Raw genomic sequence first — 21,704 nt, 5'->3', positions numbered from 1 at the left:
CTATTTGTTCTGTTTTATATTTTGCTTGTTATTTTGCAGTAAAGTTTCTTAGGGGTACTGAATAATGAGCTCTGCTTGCTGGCGGGGATACATTCGCCCAGAAATTCTATTGACAGGTCATTTTATTATGTCATCATTATAACTCTATTTTCTGGAACAACTGCTGCATGCGCTAATTATCTACAGGAGGGATACCAGATGTATAATTACCATGACCGAGTCTCAACACCGCATAAGTCAGAGGCTGGTGATCAAAGATAACAGGATCAATTCTTGACGTCAAACTACTCACTGGCATCTCTAGGGTCTAATTTTTTTTTTTTTAATTTTCTTTATCTTATACTTTTTGGTCCTATGGATCACCCATTTCTATATGAAATACCCTGATTAATGGGGTATGAAATGGTAAACCTTCTTGATTCAACTTTCGATGCACATGGTATGATTATGCTCTTTGATCAGTTTTCCTGCGATTGAACATTGCATCTGTGCTATATATTTTAGAACTTACTATTATATTGTTGCGAACGGGGTAAAGACGTATAGTACTGCATTTAAAAAAGAAAGTGGTGGCCATTTGATTAGAGATCGTTTGAAATGAGTGAGGCTTTTAATCACCGAAATGACGAGATAGATTGGGATTGGGCTTGGGCTTGTTACTTGTTAGAATACCAAAAGTATAAGAAAAAGTGAAAATAAAACTATTTTCGTAAGTTGATTGGAGTTGAGGAAAGAGTTTTTGTATGGGAAAATTCCTGATCAGTACCTTCGACATTAGGGATTGTCTCAACTCTCAAGTCAGTCTCTGAATTTCAAAACGTGTCTGTAGTATTTGAACTTTCAGAATGTGTCCAATAGGTTTCTGTGGGTAACCGCCCTTCGGTTATCTATTACAGCTCAGTTTGGAAGGAGTACAAATATAAATATGTACAGTGCAAAACTTTGTATCTTGAATTATTTTGTATGTATTTGCACTACACATTTGCATTTGTACTCTTTCCAAACTGAGCTGTATACATGATGACATGTGCCACTTAAAACTTTTGAAAATATAAAACTATCACTCAAAAGATGATGCTGTTCATTATCTTCTATTTTGAAAGAAGACACTGCTCATTGTCTTCTACCATGAGACTGAATTGGTCACTGAATTCAGTTCCAACTAGAAACTTATGGCATTAGCACAAAAACAATGTAAAAACTCATTCTAAACAGAATAATCCGTTACTGAAACTAAAAACAACCCTCTAATACTCCCATATTACAATAGCTCAAAAATTCTCGGTAAGCTCCTTTTGCAAGATGATCTGCCATGCTGCTTTCTGATCTTTAATATAAACTTGATCAGATGCTTTAGGACATTAATCCTTCTAAAGGTGGGGAAGGAACTAAGAAAATAACAAGATCCAGTTAGATTGATTTTGGCAAGACCAATATAACCTTACTATAACTACTTCTGTTTCCTGTTTCTATGTAAACAAGTATAGTAGGATCCAGGTTTCATGGTTGCAAATTAGAACAAGCAATTCAACCACAACCTCAGACCCTAAAAACTACTAACTCATCAGTTCCAAGACTGAATATAATCAAACCAATTGTAGGTAATGAACAGAGGAAATCTTACCGTGTGTTCAAGTCTGCGTTTTGAAAATTTCCCTGCACATAATTTATACAATTAGACGAATAAAACTTTAACGTGAAGCTTCAAGTCAATATGCAACTGTAGCCCGCACCTTACAGCTATGTTTGGTTTGAAGGAAAAGGAGGGGAAAGGAAGGGAAGGGTGAGGAAACCTGTATAAGGTTTATAAAGATTTCCCCACCTTTATTAGGCGTATCTACTGGTTGTCCTAAGCAACCAAGTGAAGATTTTTGCATCTACTTGTTGCCCAGATTATTAGGCGTATCTACTTCCTGTATGCTCTTAGTTTAGATATGCACTTTGCATGCATGAAGGGAACTCCACAACGACAAAGAACTTGTGCGTGATGATAATGATGTACCGAGAGCGGCAAAACTAAAAGCCATGATAAATGAATAAGGCAAACTCAAAATCCGCAAAAGTTTATGATGGAGAGAATTCATGTTTTGCAATTGTTGCTTCATGTTAGTCATCAACTATCTCAGGGAAAGATGTTCTGTAACTCTTGCCATTTTATTTTAAGAACTAAAAACACAAAAGCCATAGAACTTGTTAGATTGGTAACAATCTATAATATTTCTGTTTTCAGTCTCAAGGTAGTAGACAATGAACAGTATCTTCTATTGAAGGATAGTTTTGATATTTTAAAAAATTAACTGACGAACTGTTAACAACAGGGACCTATTAGATACATTCTAAATGTTTAGATACTGTAGAAACACGTTTTGAAGTTCTGGGACTGATTGAGACCACCTAAAATTCAGGATACTGATCATGAATTTTCCTTTTTTTATATTGATAGGGCTTCTCTAGAGATCTCTATTCTCTACAGCTTTAAAAAAAGAAGGCTTCTGTTCTGGGAGAATTTCAGTAAGACAACGATCACAATGTGGGGCTTGTTATGGATGTACGTGATCCAGTTCAGTATTCTGTTGAGAACTCTCGGCAAGATAACGATCATTATTCTCTACTTGTACTTCAATGATAAGGCTATGCCCTCTATGTTTTCAGGAAGATGAATCCATCAATCATTTATTTTGCTCCTGTTATTTTGCTTCTGCTGTGTATTTCGAGTCGAGTTTTGGGATATTTGAGTTTGAGCTCAACTTGAACTCAGATCGAGTTGAATTTCATACTTGAACTTGAGTCAAGTCGATACTTGCAAGTTTTTCGAGCTCGACTTAGCTTGAATCAATTATAAATAAATTGCTCTTAAAAATGATAAATAAAATAATACTTAAAATATTATATATATTAAAAGACTTGATTATAAATTCATTTATTTAACTGATAAATAAAATATTAAAAATAATATTTTATTAGAAGCTCGATTAGACTTGCAAGTTACTTGAGCTAGGTATTACAAAGTTCAAACTTTTTGAGTCAAGTTCGATTATTTAACGAGCCAGCCCAAGTAACTCACCAATTGACTCGGCTTGCTTACACCCCTAAGCCACACCTCAATAATAAGGCTATGTTTTTAGAAATTCTTAATTGGATTGCTGTAGCTTTCTATTTTATCTGATCAGCAAGAAATGAGAAAGTATTTAGGCTGCATTTGCAAATGATGCAAATGGAGTGTAAATCTTGGTTCAGGTAAATTTGTAATCTGGTTCACTTTTGCTTGTATTTGGTAGTATTACTTTTATGCATTGATAAATGACAGACCAATACATATTTACGTTGATAATAAGATGCAAAAGTACATCAATAAAAAAGAAGCAAATTTGCATTCAAGTGGGCTTTTGATAAAAAGAAAAACCATATGCTTTATTGGAATACATGTTTGCATCCCTTAAACATCTAAAAGTTTGTTTAGTATGAAGATAAATTTGTCAGTGCAAAACTAACCCAATTTTATAATTTTTATGGACTGTTTTACACTCTACATATTTGCATTCACACCTATTTGCATCATTTCCAAACACAGCCTTTAACAACAAAAGTACATCGATCCAATGGGCTATTAATCGTGCTAATTCAATTGCTATGCCTTCTGTGTCTAATGCCATTCTCAATACTACATTCCTTCTCTGTATTAAATTAAATTAAATTTGGATACAGTCATACAGATGACATATTATTTTCAGATGGAGGTATTATCTCTAACAATCTAGCTCCTGTGAGTACATTTATCTTACATATTGTTTTAGATAAGTGCATGTATCTTACATACATTTATCTACAGAGGATTATAGCAAGCAGATACAGAAGGATGGATATCATTGTTAATTTGCTTGAATTCAAAGATAATTTTGTGTGCTATTTACAATCAAACCTATCTGCCTTACCAATCAAGAGGTGGCTCGTTGGTCTATTAGCTGGTTTGTTTCAGCAGTGATGTGGTATTGAATCCCGCAATCACCACTTTAGAGAGAAAAGGGGTCAAGGGGAGGTTTAGTGGTGCAATGCACTGAAGACCAAAAAAAAAAAAAAAAAAAAAACTCTGTTAAATTGGTTTCTGGGTTAGTGGTTTGATCGTTAGATTCAAATGTATTCCCTTTTTAAATTAAAAAATAAAAAATAATTAAAAGAAAATAATCAAAAACTGTTGTTCCAATTCAATGATCAATGGTTTGACCATTTAGATCAACGGATCATTGACCAAATCAACAGTTATTGACTAAGAAACAGATTAAAGATAAAACGAAACTGATTGTCTGGACAGTTTTTGGACTGAATGATATAACCGTCCGGGTCAATGATGATTTAAAAACACTGTGGAAGAAGAAAAAACAAATAAACAAGAAAAAGAATCTTAGAGCTTGTCTGTCACTATGGCGTTTTCTGGAGTCAGTTTGGCATGGGTATTTATTTGGTTGGATTCATTGTTTGGTCCATGGTTTTTAAAAACGAATTGGTGACTGAATCGGTCAGGGGTCCCGTTTTGATAAAAAAGTAAAAAAATTTAAAAAAAATTGGAAAATGATTAAAACCGTTTGAATGATTAACCGGCCGTTTCAGCGATTTACTAACCAAAATCAATGATTTTAGAGAAAAATGGAACTGGTCAAGTGACCGGTTCCTGATTTTTCCGGTCCGATTTTGAAAATCATAGTTTGGTCTTATAACGAATAAACGCCCAAAAATGGAAGTATATCAATTTTTGTGCTTTGAGCCATTGGTGGAAACTTATTTAAGTTGTCGTTTCTTTCCAATGCCCCAGCGTTTTAGTACAAGGGTAAAAAACTTAAAACAGTTTTCATAAATTGACTTAAACGACTCTTTTGCACTTAATTTTTTTTTTAAATTTTCATAAAGAAGTATATGAATAAATGCTAATTAAAAATAAAAGGGGTTTTTATTGTTTAGTCCACCCCTGCCTAGCATCTCCGCTCCCTACTTTGTTCTCTACTTTGATTTTGGGCATTTGAATTAATTAAAAGAAAATTAATGAAAACAAACATACTGTATTAAGTTGAAGAGTAAAAAAATAATAATAGAAAAATCTTAAGTTACTGTAATTTTTGTAAATGGCTATAGTTGATCAGCTCTCTCCAGCAGAATCAACAAAATCATTGCCATATTTATCCAGGGTTGTAATTACATTATTAGCGAACAAGTAATTAACCTGTGCTATATATCCAAGAGTAGATATATACGAGAGATGGCGAGGTGGGGGCTTTACATAGAGGAGGATGAAGGTACTTTAATTATACATGGAGCTAGCTAGATAGAACATGCTCGCTCTCCTCACTCTCGTTCAGTACTGCAACCTTGATCGAACTCCGCCTGTTGCCCATCTCCTTATTGCGTTTAACAAGATTAAGACTAGAAGCATAACCTTACATCATTCCAGCCATTAGAAAACAAGAGACTACTTGGGTGCTAAATTTAACAGTCTCATGTGTTAAAAGGCATACAAGAGGGCAAATTAGCTAGCTAGGTCAATAAAGTGCTTTTGTCAGTGTTCTGATCAACAGTGATCGATATCTGGATATACTAAATTATAAGTTTACCATGTTTCATAGGCTTGTATAATGTTCTGGAGACTAATTGTGCAGGTCCACCTAGAGTTTGGATCGTCCTTCAGCTAGGAGTAGTCAGATCGTGCATTATCAATTGGCGCCGTCTGTGGGAAAACGATCGAAAGGTCATTCCTACCTCTTTGCAACTTCAACTTCAATCCTCCAGCCACATCGGAAATAGCGTCGAGATGAACACCACTGGGGGGCAAGCCCAGCAGCCAACCTTTCCCCAAGCTCCTACGGTGTGCATCGGATAGTTCACCATTCCGCTCACAGCGTCTGGAGTCCCATCATTAACTGCACTACCAAGCACCGCACAGGTGAGCGCCCCGCTTCCCCCAGTTGTAGGCGCAACTTTCTCTGAGCCCTCCGTAGTTCGTCCCAGAGTGGGGAGTTCCCAGTTTCACGACCTCGTCCAGTGCGTCCGGGCCATTCAGATCCAGATGCAGCAGGTCCAGTAGTATCAGCAATACCAAAATTATTACCTCTACTAGCAATATCAACACCAGTTCCCTTCACTACAGCTAAACCAGCAGCCGGTTCCACCTCGGCACCCAGGGCCCCATCACGGTCAGAACCCGAATTGCCTTAGAGTTAACTAGAACATCAACCGATCCTCCCATCGGGGCGAAGAGACCTCACAAGCACTGATTCCTCTCAAGAGTCAGGTCTCACCCCGAGGGAGGAGAGACGGTCAACACACTCCACCGGCCTCGTAAGGAAATCTCAGGAATAGGTCCGGGGATAGTCAATTGAATCCGCCTCGGCATTCACAGCAAGAGAATGATGGCTCGCGAGCAGATAACCAGTTCAGAGTTCGGAGTGCGAACTCGAGACAGGACCTCTCCGTCCCCCGTGATAGTCAACCCCAGAATCCCTTGAGAAACCAGGATCTGCCTCATGACAGGGTCGTAGTACTAGATCAAACTGAAGTCAGTAGCACCAACGCCGAGCCAATGAAGAAACAACAACAGAGACATCGCAAGACACGCCGTACCTCAACTTAGAACAACCTGCTAGCAAAGCCAAGCCAACAAGAAGGGCAAACCAAAGGGAAGGAAGAAGCGAGCTCGGTGGCTACAAAGACCGCTCCTCCACTACTTTGCAGGTTGTCTCCCTTGTCTCCCGAGCTCTTGGCGGCCCCGATGCCAAAAGACTTCAAGATGCCCCCATTAGACAAGTATGATGGGTCCTTCGACCCTAACGACCATGTGGAATCTTTCCAGTCCCAGATGCATCTAGCTGGGGCTGATGAGTCTTGCATGTGTGTAGTATTCTCTACTACCTTTAAAGGGGTAGTTCGAACCTGGTATCAAAACCTCGCGTCGGGATCGATCAAAAGCTGGTCGTAGTTCACTGACTTGTTCATTACACATTTCATCACCAGTAAAAAGTGTCCGAAGTCTCAGGAAAGCCTTCTCAATGTGGTTCAGAGGGAAGGAGAATCGATCAAGAGCTACATCAAACGCTTCAATGACACTTGCCCGCAGATACCAGATCTCGACCCGGTAGTGAGGCTCACTACAGCCAAGAAGGGGGAATTACCCACAAGGAGTTCAAATGTCATGTTGTAGCAAACAAACCGAAGGACATTACTGAGTTCTTAAAGCTCGCAGACCAGTTCATTGGCACCAAGGAGGAGATCAATCAGAAGTTCGATAACCCACCCTCGGAGAAGAGTAAGAGAGAAAGTGAAGGAACGAGTAGCGGTGGACAGAAGAGGAAGAAAAGCAAGTCCCCAACTAGAGGAAGAAACAACTCTAGAAGTCGGTCCCCTTTGCGATCTCGTAAATTAGGTCGATGCTCCAGGACCCCTCCTGTGGAGAGAACGAACTACACACCCCTGAATGCCAAAAGAGGAGAGATCCTAATGGCCATTAAGGATTCCTCCTTCATCAAATGGCCTCCCAGGTTAAGAGGAAACCCAAGAGCAAGAAACTGAAATGCTTATTGCCACTTTCATCGAGATCACCGACACAGTACAGAGAACTACAGGAACCTCTGCGATGAGATTGAGGAACTTATCCGACATGGATACCTGAAGAATTTCATCTTGTGCGAAGAAAGAAGACAGACAGATTGGCAGGCAAACCGATAGGGAGATCAGAGGAATGCCCCAGAAGCCAACAGGCAAAACGAACAACCGCTACGACAGTTGCCAGAAGAGAGACCGATCCGTGGGGTAATTAACACGATTACCGACGGGTCCATTATTGCGGGGTGTACCTCGGCAGCCGGGAGGACCTCGGTGTGCCAACTAGAAAAAGAAGAAGAAAACCCACCAAAATGACCTCGTCTTGAAGGACCGATATACTTCACTTAAGACGATGCACGTGGGATCTAGTATCCTCAAGACGATGCCCTGGTAGTAAAGCTGCGGATCAATGACTTCGAAGTAAAGCGGATACTGGAAGACTCGGGCAGCTCGGCCGACATACTCTTCAAAGAGACGTTCAATAAAATGTAGCTACAACAAGGTGACCTGAAACCGGCAGACACCCCTTTAGTAGGGTTCAGCGGCGAGGAGGCTAGACCTCTCGGGCAAGTCACAATACCTGTAGAAGCCGACACGTGGCCAAACATCGTGCGGTTTGATCACACCTTCCTAGTAGTCGCCACTCCCTCCCCCTACAATGCCATAGTAGGTCGGCCCATCACGCATGTTCTACGTGCCGTAGTATCCACTTAATATCTGGTGATGAAGTTCCTGACTGATTACGGGGTGGGAGTCGTGTGAGGTGGCCAGCTCGAATCGCGCAAATGCTACGTAACTGCTCTTAAAGGGAAGGCGAAGCTAACAAAACATGTCGAGCTCGAGCGACCTGCAGAGTACACCGATGAGCGAGCTGCCCCGACAGAGGAGACGATCCACATACCAGTCTCTGTTGACGAACTGACCAAGACTCTCTAGATTGGTGCCACGATCAACGAACCACTCCGCTCCCAGCTAGTAAGTTTCTTACTTGAAAATTTAGATTCAAAAGTTATAACTCACAAATTGAACACCGACCCTTTAGTCAGGCCAGTAAGGTAGAAGAAGCACAACCTCGCCCCTGAATGTTGGAGGGTAGTTGGTGAAGAGGTCGGGAAGCTCATAGCGTCAGACTTCATATGGGAAGTCCATTACCCGAGCTGGGTGGCTAACCTAGTTCTGGTGAAAAAGGCCAATGGCAAGTGGCGCATGTGCGTCGATTACACCGACCTGAATAGAGCCTACTAGAAAGATTGTTTCTCGCTGCCCAAGATCAACCGCCTAGTGGACGCGACCTTAGAGCATGAGTTGTTGAGCTTCCTAGACGCCTATTCCGTTTACAACTAGATTAGGATGGACCCTGCTAACGAAGAGAAGACCGCCTTCATAACCGAGCTCGGGTTATATTGTTACAAGGTCATGCCCTTCGGATTAAAAAATGTCGGAGCAACCTTTCAACACCTTGTAAATAAGATTTTTGAGCTGTTAATTGGTAAAAAAATAGAATGTTATGTTGATGACATGGTCGTGAAGACCCAGTTTTTGAATTTCTTGTTGAATGATTTAAAGTGTTTTTCAAGTTTTGCAAAAATATAACATGAAGTTAAATCCAAACAAGTGCGTCTTCGGAGTCACCTCCGGAAAATTCCTAGGCTATATAGTCAACCGACATGGCATCAAAGCCAACCCAGATAAAATAAAAGCCATCCTAGATATGAGACCACCCCGCAAAAAAAAAGTGGTTTAGAGGCTGACTAGCCAGATAGCCGCCTTGAGCCGTTTCATGTCCAAGTCAGCAGATTGCTGCCTATCCTTTTTCAAAGCCATAAAAAAGAACAAAAACTTTGAATGGATTGCAGAATGTCAGCTCGCCTTCGACGAGTTGAAAATATACTTAGGTACCACCCTAGTTTTAACTCGACCAAAGGAGGGGGACATATTAAAGTTGTACCTCTCCACGAGTGACGAGGTGGTCAGCTCGGTACTAAGAAGTAGATTGGGTCCAATGACCCATCTACTATGTTAGTAAAATCTTGCAGGACACAAAAACCAGGTACCCGAAGATCGAGAAATTAGCGTACGCGCTAATCATAGCAACTCGCAAACTTCGCCCGTACTTCCAGGCCCATACTATTGTCGTCATCACCAACAAACCTCCGAGGCAGATTCTGCTTAAACCCGAGGTGTTTGGCAGATTGATGAAGTGGTCTATCGAACTAAGCGAGTACGATATCTGGTATGAGCCTCGGATGACAATCAAAGCCCAAGCCTTGGCCGATTTTGTAGCAGAATGCACATTCAGTACTGTGACCCCCGGGCCGGTCGAGCTCGAACACACAACGAGAGCTTCAATCAGTGCGGCGCCAGTCCCGGTCAAAGCAGGACCGACCTGGGATGAAGAGCCCTGAATTCTCCACGTTGATGGCTCGTCCAACCAGTAGGGAAGCGGTGCAAGACTGATCCTATATGGTCCAAGCTAGGTGAAGCTGGAATACACACTCTGGTTCGGATTTGCAGCATCAAACAATGAAGTAGAACATGAAGCATTGGTTGCCGGGTTAACCCTAGCAAGGGAAATGAAGGCAAAACACCTCCTCATATGCAACGACTTGCAACTAGTGGTCAATCAAGTTACTGGTGACTTCGGTGCCCGTGACTCCACCATGGCAACTTATTTGGCCAAAGTCAGAGAGATCCTTTGCAGCTTCATCTCCTACTTCATTAGACAAATCCCAAGGTCCGAGAATGCTGAGGCCGATGCCTTGTCTCGACTAGCCAGTACGAGCAGTAATACCATGCGGGCCGTGTACATTGAGAATTTACCTCTACCTAGCATCCTCGGGGGGGGGGGGGGATAGAAGAGGTCACTCTCGTATAACAAGCGGAACTGAGCTGGATCGACCCACTCGTAAGTTAACTGCTTCACAGGACCTTACCTGCAGAACGCAATGCGGCCCGAAGGGTAGAGCGCCAGTCAGCTAAATACGTCCTTATAGACGGACAGCTGTATAGAAGATCTTTCACGCTCCCCAGCCTGTGCTGCTTGCGACCCTCAAAGGTCGAGCATGTACTCCGTGACACCCATGAAGGCTTGTGTGGTGGACACTTGGGGGGCAGAGATCTCACACAGAAAGCGTTACGGCAAGGCTATTACTGGCCCACGATGAAGACAGATGCACTCGAGCTCGTCAAGAAGTGAGACAGGTGTCAGAGGCACGCTAACATTCACCATCGACTTGCTGCTGATTTGAAATACCTCACTAGCCCATGGCCCTTCGCATAGTGGGGAGTCAACATCCTTGGACCTTTCCCGCCAGCGACAGGACAGAGGAGGTTCCTGGTCGTAGCAGTAGACTACTTTATGAAGTGGGTGAAAGCCGAACCTTTGGTAACGATCATAGCCCGCAACATACAGGATTTCTTCTGGAAAAACATAGTATGTCACTTCGGGCTACCTCGGGTACTTATCTCCAACAATGGGAAGTAGTTCAAGGATACCAAGTTTCAAAACTGGTGTGCCGAAATGGGAATTCAACAAAATTTGACCTCGGTGGAACACCCCTAGGCAAATGGGTAAGCAGAAGTCACTAACAAAGCGATACTTCGCGGACTGAAAGCTCGCTTAGCTCGAGCCAAGGGGTTGTGGGTGGATGAACTGCCAGTATCCTTTGGGCTTACCGAGCTACCATTAAGACCGCCACAGGTGAAACCCCTTTCAACCTCACTTATAGCACAGAAGCGGTGATCCCGCCAAAAATTGAGGTGCCCACACAACGATTGGAGGCTTATGACAAGGAGACGAATGATGACGAGCTCCTACCAACCTAGACCTGGTAGAAGAGGTACGAGACCTGGCTTACATCCAGACTGCATCTTACCAACAAAGAGTAGCTCGGTACTATAACGCCCGGGTCAGAAAACGACACTTCCGCGTCGGTGACCTAGTTCTTCAGAAGGTTATGGTACCTGAGCTCGACGTTGGTAAGCTCGGACCGAATTGGAAAGGTCCGTACCGATTAAGACGGGTGTTCGGGGAAGGCACGTATGAGCTCGAGACTTTGGAAGGGAAGCAGGTACCTCAAGCATGGAATATCGACAACCTGAGAAGGTACTACTAGTGACCACCGAACCGGTAAAAAAGGATCACCGAACTGGAGAGAGGACTATGAATCACTCCTAGAAGCCTAAGGGCCATAGTGCCGAGCTGACATAAAAAATTTCTACACTTAGAAATTTTTTTTTGCACACAACGCTTGCAAAAACATTTGTATTTCATTGATATGGAATTTCAGATACAAAAAAAAGAAAAAATTACAATGGACCGAGCTCGGAGTATTACAGAAGGGGGTCCAAGAAAAGAGGCATCCAGTCACTTCGAGGCTCCTCATCCTTGCTGGAGGCTTCGGCAGGAGTGTTTGTCTCCATGCGGCTCTCGCCAGCACCAGTCTCCTCATCTTCGTCGAGCAAGTCGCCATCACTTTCTGCTTCACAGTCCGGATCTTGGGCAGCTTCGACGGACATCTCCTCTGTGATCCTCGAAGTGGTTATGACACTGAGGTCGAGTTGGGGAAATTCACGTCGGGTCAACAACCTGCTAAGTTTGAATCCTTTGCGGTAACTCGCCGTCCCTACCTCGACCATTTCTTTCTGAAACTCCGCTAAGGACTTGTACTCCTTGATAGCCTTAGCCTTGGCCTCTTCCATCGCCTGAAGAAGTAGCTCGGTTCGTTCCTTCACATGGGCCTCGAGGTTCTCCACCTCCCTCTTCAGTGCCGCCTCACGCTCTTCAAGTTCTTTCTTCTCTGACATATACAAAGTAAGCAACTCCTTCTTAGCCTGCTCATCGTTCTTCAACTGGTTATTTTCGTTGCGAGCTAAGTTCAGTTCGGTGTGGGTTTTCTGGGAAGACTCCTCGACTCCGAAGGCCAGCTTCAAGTTCACCTCAGATTGATAAGCCAAGGCGTGGATGGTGGAATTCACCTATCAAGAGAAGAAAACAAGTGTCAGTATACAAAAATCCAAGTACAAGACAGTTTGAAGAGACAAGTCCGAGAACTTACCACCATGCAGTGAGTAGCCGCTCGGGCCCCGAGCTGAGCAACTGGCAATTCAACCCAACTAGTGACCTCCTCAGCAAATACCGTGCCCTTGCTCTTGAGAAGGCCAAATTTTGGAGTCAAAATACTCTAAACTGCGTCATCGCTGCCCGAAGAAGCGGCAACTGCCGGGACGGGCTCTGAAGACGTATCCTTCTCGGGCACGCGGGGTGGGAAGGTCTTGCCTGAGTCCTCTTCGACCAGATCTATCACAGGAGGTTGATCGGCAGTTGACAACTGCTCGGGCTCAGGAACGACAGCTGGTGGGTGCTCAACGCGAGCCTTCTTGGTGGCTCTCTTCTTCTTCCCCCTCTTCATGCTCCCGAAGAGTTTGTTGGCGGGGATGTCCATGACAATTGCGACAAAAAATGAGTTGTCAAATACAGTACCGAAGTAAAAATGATAGGGAAAGTATGTCAAACAATGACCTACCAGGACTCAGACCGGCCTACATGAATTTCTCCTTAGTTACGAAGTCTTCGAACTTCATGCCGAGCTCCGCCCAAGATCGGAGCGCCTCCCTTGTCTTCAGGTCCAACCTAACACCAGGGTCCTGGATGGCTGCCCTCCAATGAGTCGGGAAAGGCCACCCCTCAATGTTGCGGACCACGAAATAGTGCTTCTTCCAGGCTGGGACCTTGTTAGGGAGCTTGTGCAAAAGTTTGAAACCAGGGCGAGGTGACAGATTGTAAGTTCGCCTGTGCTCGGGCAGAACACAAGACGAATTCTTCTTTATGGAAAGAATAGAAGAAAAAACGTCGAGGTCAAGGGGAAGATTGTAATATTGGAAAAGTGAAATGGTCCCTACGATGTTGCGGATAGAGTTCGGGTGTAACTGATCTATGGTGATGTTGAAAAATTTTACGATCTCGACTATGAGAGGGTGAAGTGGAAGGCGAAGATTAGTTGCGAGATACTCCTCGAAGATCACAATCTCGTCGTGACCATGGTCCCAAGGGAAGTTGCCTAAGGGGATGCTATACACAAAGTCGTTGGGAAGCCTGTACCGAGCTACTAGGGTTAGGAGCCTGTCTGCCGTCATTGTCGATGGGCCGAAGTTGTCTGGAAGCCGACCTCGATGTGAGGTGGAGGCCAGGTTACTTGAGGCTTCTCACTCTCGCCGAGGTGAGTTCACCTCGGGAGGACCGTGGACTGCACCCTGGCCCGAAGTATCTTCCTCTGTAGGACAAGGATCCACGGTCTGAGCCGAGGTACCCACCTTGGCTCCAGCGGATTCACCGCTCCCATCTAAGAGACTATCAAAGCTAAAGCTAGACATACTAAAAAGACACGGAACCGAAAAGAAAAAGCAAAGGAAGACTCACCAAAAGAAAGACCGAAGAAAGGAAAGCGACCTCAGAAAGACTTGAACGCGACCTCAAAGATTGTGGATTTGTGGAGTTGTGGCGAGGAAAATGAACCCCTTGGCCCTTATTCATAGCAAGTATATTCGGGGGTCAACGATCGAGATCAACACGATCCAACGGCTCCTAGGTAAACTTGTTGCACGACCCCCGGGGTTGAAATTGATTTAGCACGTGTTTTGATGTCTGTGGAGTTTATAAAACGGTGTGACGTCCGCGCGTAACTCAGACGCGACCTAGGTTATTCCTGGGTTGAGCCGGGAGGTCGAATAGGTCCGACCAACAATTCGCCCGTCAAGGCACCTAGACCTCATGTCAAATCCACTTGGACTCGTCATGAACTCCCCACACCGGGTTGAGACCCTTGACACGGGGAGTGGGGTGCAATTGATGAAGGGTGATTTGGCCCGACCTAGCGAGAAGGGGACACATGGATGCGACCTAATTAAGGGATGACAGCTCAGCTTAGCAAGCCCAGTTCGCAACATTGGGAGCTCGGGTATTCAACCACCTCGGCACAAAACTCACATCGGCGTCGAGTCACCTCGGCATCCAGTCCAGTTCGAAACTAAATAATCGAAGTATTAGCTCGGAGCTAACAACCCGAATCGCCACATAACCGACTCTAGAGGTCTCTCCAACGGATCCCAAGTTACTCAAGATCACGATGAGCTAACAAATCCCAAATCTCTCGAGATCACGATGAACTAACAGATCCCGACTTTTCCGAGATCTTGATGAGGACTCATCCTGGCTCCGCCAGAGTCGGAAGTGAAACGATAAGGCCTTATCTACGTACTTCTCCTTCGGAAGCGGAATGAACCCTATCTCCACACCCCGAAGATCCCGAAGCTCTTTCGTGAGACCCACGACTACCCAGTATATAAAGACGAGAACCTCAAGGCAAAGGTACATGTGATTACTCTATTCTCTAGCACTCAAGCTCTCAAGCACTCAATCTCTCAAGCACTCAGCTCGCATTTACAACATACTAACTTAAGTATCAGAGCGACCTCATTGGGTTAGCCACCTCAGGTTTTCTGATAGATTGTTTTGCAGACCACCGATCCAACTCGCCGTCCACCTGGAGTCTGGATTGTCACCATCACATTCAATTGTGCAAGGTTCAATACAGGAAATAACCAGAAATCAATTAATGTGGCTAAAAGAAAGGGACCTCAGAATCATTTATAATTAATTGAGAGAGTAATCGAATTGATCTCCAGTTCTCCACCACCATATATAGCTTATGAATTTGTTACTTCATCATCGAATCCTTGTTTGAGTTTGAAGACCGTAGCAAGATCCTTGTCTCCACGCCCGCTACAATTGACTACCAACTTTGTACAGTTGGGCAAAGTAGGGCAAAGTTTCTCTAGAAAGGCCAGTGCATGAGAGGCCTCCAGAGCGGGGACTATGCCATCTAATCTGCATAGCCGATGGTACGCTGCAATTCACAACTTATAACTGCTAGTTAGTTTTGCTGTTGTTGTAATAAATCAAAAATTATTATTATTTTCTTATTCAAAGAGAGAGACAGAGACCATCTAAAGCTTCTTGGTCCGTCACAGTATAGAACTCCGCACGGCCTGTGTCTTTAAGAAAGCTGAGCTCTGGTCCAACCCCTAGGTACTCCAACCTCAATATAAACAACAAAGTTTCCAAAAGGGTACGTGTCAATTATATTTATATCATTTGAGAATCGAGAGAGCTTCTTGTAATTAATGAACCGATCGACTCATGCATGTATACATACCCAACACCTATGGAGTGAGGCCCAATTATCTGCCCTTCCCGGTCTTGCAGTAAGTAGCTCATGGCTCCATGATAAACACCCACTTCTCCTCTAGCTAGAATTGCAGAGTGTCTTCCGCTGTCAAGGCCGAGCCCAGCAGCCTCCACACCGATCAGCCGCACCTCTTCATCGCCTATGAACTCATGAAACAGACCCATTGCATTGGAGCCACTCCCCACACAAGCAACTAGAATGTCTGGTTTACCACCCCATTTCTCCATTGCCTGTCTCCTTATTTCCTTTCCTATTACCGATTGAAACTCTCTTACCATGATTGGAAGAGGATGAGGTCCAACCACAGTTCCCGTCAAGTAGAAACTCGTCTCCAAGTTCCCGACCCGTGTTGATCCAAGGTTTAAAGCTTCTTCCCTTGCCCCTCTTTTTTTTTTTTTAATGAGACTAAATGGAAAAAAAAAGAAGTATGAGTGGACTAGTCATTATCCTTCCAAGAATCAAATCTTTCAAATAGGTGTAACACTAAAAGAAACTTTAAAAATTTTAAACTATTTTGATCACAAAAAAATAAGAATACAATGAGGAACTTGTGGTGATCAGAAAGAAATTTAAATGTTGTGGATAAAACAGGCATTCAATCTAAGTCTAATTATTCACTAAAAGTGATGCAAATCAAAATTCTGTGTTCCAACAAATATGCATCCAACAATTTTCAAGTTGAAAGTATTAGCAGTAGTATGATGCAGCCGTCGATATAAAGTGATTTATTTATTTTTAATTAAATACTACTAAGTCCACTTGACAGTGGTTATAGAAAAACTTAAGAACTTAGGTAAATTTGCTACAGGATGACTTATTAAATTGCACAATGCCTAAACACAAAGTCCCAACTGAAATACATAAATTTAGGACTATCAAATAAAAGGAAAGGTAGGCTGCTACCTTCAAATGCTATGGAACAAGTAAATCATCTTTTGGTTCGTTAAATTACAGCTTGAAGATACAGGGAAGCAAATCCTAGTATATTGTCTCAAAAACAACTTCAAAACCTTAAGCATTTAAAGAACTAGCTTCAGGCTTAAAAATCTGGTTAATCTCAATCATACCAAAATTTAATTGAAGCTAATAATTTTGAGTTGTTCATTTGGCCTTCTTTACTGTACAAATTTTGGTATGATTGAGATTAACCAGATTTTTTGAAAGTCCTAGTTATGATCATTTTTTTGTACAAATTCTCATAATACTTAACCTTATACTTTTGAGCCTAATTACTTTACCTCTTCAAAGAAAAGGGTTCCCTTCATTGAGATTAATGGACTATTACATTTAAATAAGCAATCCCTTATGTTGATTTTATTGGCTTTTTTTTATGATCCTACTGTCTTTGTAGATGTTATGGAAAACACATGATATGGTGTGAAACCACAAATAAAATCAAATTTGGGAATTGATTGTTCTTATCAAAACAAAAACCTATAGTGTGTAAATAAATATCGAGGGATCCATAGAAAATTATAAAGCAAGTTTTGTATGTCAAGAAGATATACTCAAATAGAAGCATTGATTATGAGGATGTTTATTCTTAATTCCTTTCTTGGGCTTTCTCTTTGAATAGTGGGAGTATGTTTATTGTTCTTCTCTTATGTGTAGAGCACATCCCAATTATTATTAATGATATGTCCATAATCAATATAATATTTGTTTGAAATCCAATTTGAAAAATGAAGGATGCTTCTCAAAGAGATAAGGGGGGTCGGAACTTTAGATCTTTTAAGAGCATTATTTAGAAAAGATTCTAAGATAGTTTATATCAAAGACTGCAATGGGAATGACACTCAAATCTGCTAGATAATATTAAGATATGGCTTCCATAAATGAAGAAATACTGAATATGAAAAGCAAATCTTGTGCTTAAATCTATAGGTGGCTTGATTTATGCAATATATTATATAAGACCCAATATATAATGTGTTGTTGGTCTTGTAAGTAGATACTTAAGGAACCCATTGGAAAGCTACTAAAAGAGTGCTTGGATTTTTAAAGTTGGTAAAACACTTCAAACTCATATTACTTGGAAGTGTTGGATTAGTGTCGTGCTATTTTTTTGTAGGTGACCCAAATGATAGAAAATTCACCATTAGGTGTTGATTCCTCTTAGGAGGATCAATTGTCTCATCGATGAGCAAGAAAGCAAAGCTATGTACCTAAATTTGTCATGCATACTGAGTTCATTACTTGCAGATTTGTGGGTTCAAAAGTAGTGAAAATTCTTGATGTACTGATGAGAACTATGAAGATACTCAGTTATGCCACCATGGCATGCCTTGAAGTTAAACATATTGATGTTCGGTACCGGTACTTAAATAATGTCTACCAACGGAATAGATCCTGGTAGAATACGTGCCTACAAAATAAATGATTGCCGACCCATTAACTAAACCCATTGCAATTACAAATTATGTAAGGCATGTCAAAGCAATGGGATTGGTTGGCACTTATTCATCTCAGGCCTAACTGGCCAAGTGGGAGATGTTGGTAGAGTGGCCATAGGCCCTCGTTTTGATCCTCAACATGTTGGAACAACCAATGGCCATGTGATAAGCCACATGTTGATGGAAGATGATTATTTTATGGTTATCTCTATGCAACACTCTCACACACAATCATTCACTTGTTTTTCTCAAATTATTATCTATTTATTTATTTTCTATAAAAAGAAATTTATTTGATTGTTTACTTGAAAATGTTTTATGCATAGAGATACCAATATTGTTGGATTATTTGGATCCATATTCTAGCTCTTATTGGGTCAATGGATATCCATTTGACCCAGTGTAGACTGGATAACCAAGTGGTTATATCTTTGGTCAATATGAGACAATTGTCTCAAATCTGATGGAGCATGGATTCTAATGTTAAGGAACACTTATCTCAATTGGTTATATTGCTAACAGTTTGTTCCTAATGTCAAGGAACTTAAAGTTGGAGAAGCAAACATATAAGGGATCTCTCCCAAGTGCTTCAACAAAAAGAATGAGATAGGCTCTTTACTGAGAAAGGAAAATTATCCTCTCAGCCTTAACTCTAATCAGATTAAGCTATTCTCTCTTATACATTGTTTGAGAGGTTGGTGTCTCGGATCCTATACTGTGAAGCTGCTATTATTTTCTTTGCATGCAGGTAAGACAGATAGAGATCCCAGCCGTTCGATTCTACATGCACTTGGGCGTGAACTTCCACCTTGGGATATGCGTTTGTGGTATCCGTATCAGGTATACATCTCCCTCTTTGGTTGGTTTCAAATCTGGTTTGGTTTAGTACAAGACTGATCTTGAAAAATGCAATTTTTCAAAACATAGGGAAATTGATTCCCAAAAGGATTAGGAATTTTTTTGAAATTTCGCCTAGCCATTTAGCATGGTTTGGCCATTCATATGATGGATCATAACCCTTTCTTCAAAATACACTTATCTGGGTAAGTGTTTCCCAGGAAAGACTTACCCAGATAAGTGTATTTACCCATGTTCTTTTATTTCCCATGTAAATAAGGCAATGATCGTCTTAGCAATAAAAATTCAATTGAACACCCTATGTTTAGTAATACCTACCCTATATAGTTCATTAGTTTGTATGTTTATAGAGGCAACCACTCTACTGCTGGTCCGTGGTATATGGTAAAATAATGTTTTTGGCCCTAATATCAATTTGACCAAAATAATTAAAAGAATAGAGTGGAAATATTGATTTGAAAAATAAAAAAATAGACAAATAGTCAAATAATAGAAAATAATATATTAAATTGGAAAATAAATGAATATGATATAAAATAAAAATAAAAGTAAGTAGACAGTAAACATATTGTCTTCCTTTATTACTGCCTATTTAATTTTAATTTTTATTTCTGTTACTATTTTTTTTCTGAAATATAATATTGTGGGGGAAGGATTTATTTCTAAATGGTTATATGAGAATGAGACCTTTTATGGGTATTTTTCAAATAACAAAACATTTCTAAAGGATATGCAAATGGTCCCTAACGCGCGGTACATTAAATAAAATGCTTGCAAAGTGGAGTGGGTGTTTTGGTAATGGAGAAGCTATAAGGTAGCCAAAAGCCATGCTAGGTCTTAATATTTGGACAAAAGGGGAAATCTCTTAATCTATCCCTAAGTTTTAGGAAATGGATTTATACACCCCTATTGTTTGTAAAATCCCTTAGGCCTTCTTATTGTTTCGAAAAGTTGTTTACCTGAGTAAATGTTTTTTGGGAAACATTTATCTGGGTAAGTGCATTTATCCATGTTTTTTTTATTTCATAGGTAAATAAAATAAAGGTAAATTTCTTAAACTATTATTATGGTTTAGCTAATTGACTATGTACCCTTACTGTTTGAAAATTGACAAACACTATCCCTGCTGTTTCTAACAATTGACTAATACTTCCCTTACTGTTAGTATTTGTTAACAGAAAAAACAAAAAAGACTATTTTACCCATTATTTTTTTTTTTCAAATTTTCAAAATAAAACAGGAAAAAGGGGGAAAGAAACACTGATTCGTCAAAGCCCTAACATTTCAAATCAGCAATGGCTAACCGTCCATCGTCCTCCTCTTTAATATTTGTGCAAATCACTAATGGTGCACAGTAATTCATGGTTAGATCCACACATTCATCTATGTTTGCAAGCGGTTTACTGTTTGCACCTCTGCAACTCAGGTTGCAACCCTGTAACTCTTCACGAGATACCTGTTGCAACTCTTTAGGTGAAATGGTTATTTGAGTCCTGTTTACTATTTTTTTTTTGGTAGAAAATATCCCATTTAGGAAGAAATTAGTGTTCTGATTTTTAGAATTTTAGTCAGAGAAATAGAGTTGGACGGATCTAGCTCTATTCTCCATTATCCATTAAAGGTCCTCCTAGGATTCCATTAAACACGATTCCTTTTTTTGAAAAAGGAGAATAGAATTTACATCCTTCCAACACAATTCCTTCTCCATTCTCCCCTGTTTTTGATATTAAAAATAATTAATAAAAAATATTTAACCATTTTAAGGAGAAAACAGGAGAAGATGTTAACAAATTCCGGATTACAAAGCTCTCCTTCCATCTTCCACCTTCGCCTCCTTTGCCCGTTGCCACCCAAAAGACAAAATGGTTCTCCTAGGATTCACGGAACCCATTTACATCCATCCAGCTTTCATCCAATGGGATCCCAACACCGGTTGCTGTGACTGGGCCTTTGTCAGAGACCTCCGGTACCATGGCGTCATTCACCATAGCTTTTGCTCCTCCGACGTGGAGAGTATTTGTTGCAACTGCGACGAAGAGATCCGGTGGAAGCTGAGAGGAGAAAGAGCTTCTAGATTGGATCCTCGGGGGTCTACGGAGCTTGAAACCGACTCCATCTTAAAGAATGTTGAGGAAAAGAACAGCGGCACCACGAGTTCGGGGTGGAGGGGATATGTCGCAATTCCACCAAGAGATGAATAACTTTCCTTGGTTCCTACATAAATCAGAAAAAAGAAATGGATTTCTTGGTCACCAACTTTCCCCCTCTCAAAATCTCAAAAACAAATGCCCCTAAAAGAATTCCTACCTTAACGTTGTCCATACATATTGATGAAAAGATTGAAATGTTGAATTTAATAGCCCATTTATAGTATTGAGATTTTATTGCTTTAAATTTAATAGCCCATTTATCAAATTTCTCTGATTGGGTGACTTTGAGCAGCTTTGACCATCTCAAAAGCGCCCTAAGAACCTAGACAGCTCTAACGGTGATAACCTGGACCATTATGGTGGAAAATTCCACGTCTCCCTGAAAATGGAGAATTTCAAACTAAAGACAAACTCATCCATCACGTATGTTTATAGCTCCGTCCCTCTCAAAGGCTCTTGGGATTGCTCTAAAG

The 21,704-nt window shown here is 41.3% G+C and overlaps 1 protein-coding gene across 1 annotated transcript; it reads right to left on the bottom strand.

Moving 5' to 3' along the window:
* Nucleotides 1–5,763: 5,763 nt before the first annotated feature.
* On the bottom strand, nucleotides 5,764–21,069 carry LOC104610958 (tryptophan synthase beta chain 2, chloroplastic-like). Its single transcript, XM_010277831.2, has 6 exons — nucleotides 20,977–21,069; nucleotides 20,386–20,537; nucleotides 15,798–16,214; nucleotides 15,586–15,680; nucleotides 15,329–15,488; nucleotides 5,764–5,893 (listed from the first exon to the last, which is right to left on the bottom strand). Exons 1-6 carry the CDS (start codon nucleotides 21,067–21,069, stop codon nucleotides 5,764–5,766), a joined length of 1,047 nt encoding a protein of 348 aa, XP_010276133.2.
* Nucleotides 21,070–21,704: the final 635 nt, after the last annotated feature.

The sequence above is a fragment of the Nelumbo nucifera genome, chromosome 1, assembly GCF_055504915.1.
Source record: "Nelumbo nucifera cultivar China Antique chromosome 1, China Antique-T2T, whole genome shotgun sequence".
In the NCBI taxonomy this organism is placed as follows: Eukaryota; Viridiplantae; Streptophyta; class Magnoliopsida; order Proteales; family Nelumbonaceae; genus Nelumbo; species Nelumbo nucifera.
Note: the sequence above shows the minus strand (reverse complement) of the source record. Positions and strands in the feature narration are given on the sequence as shown.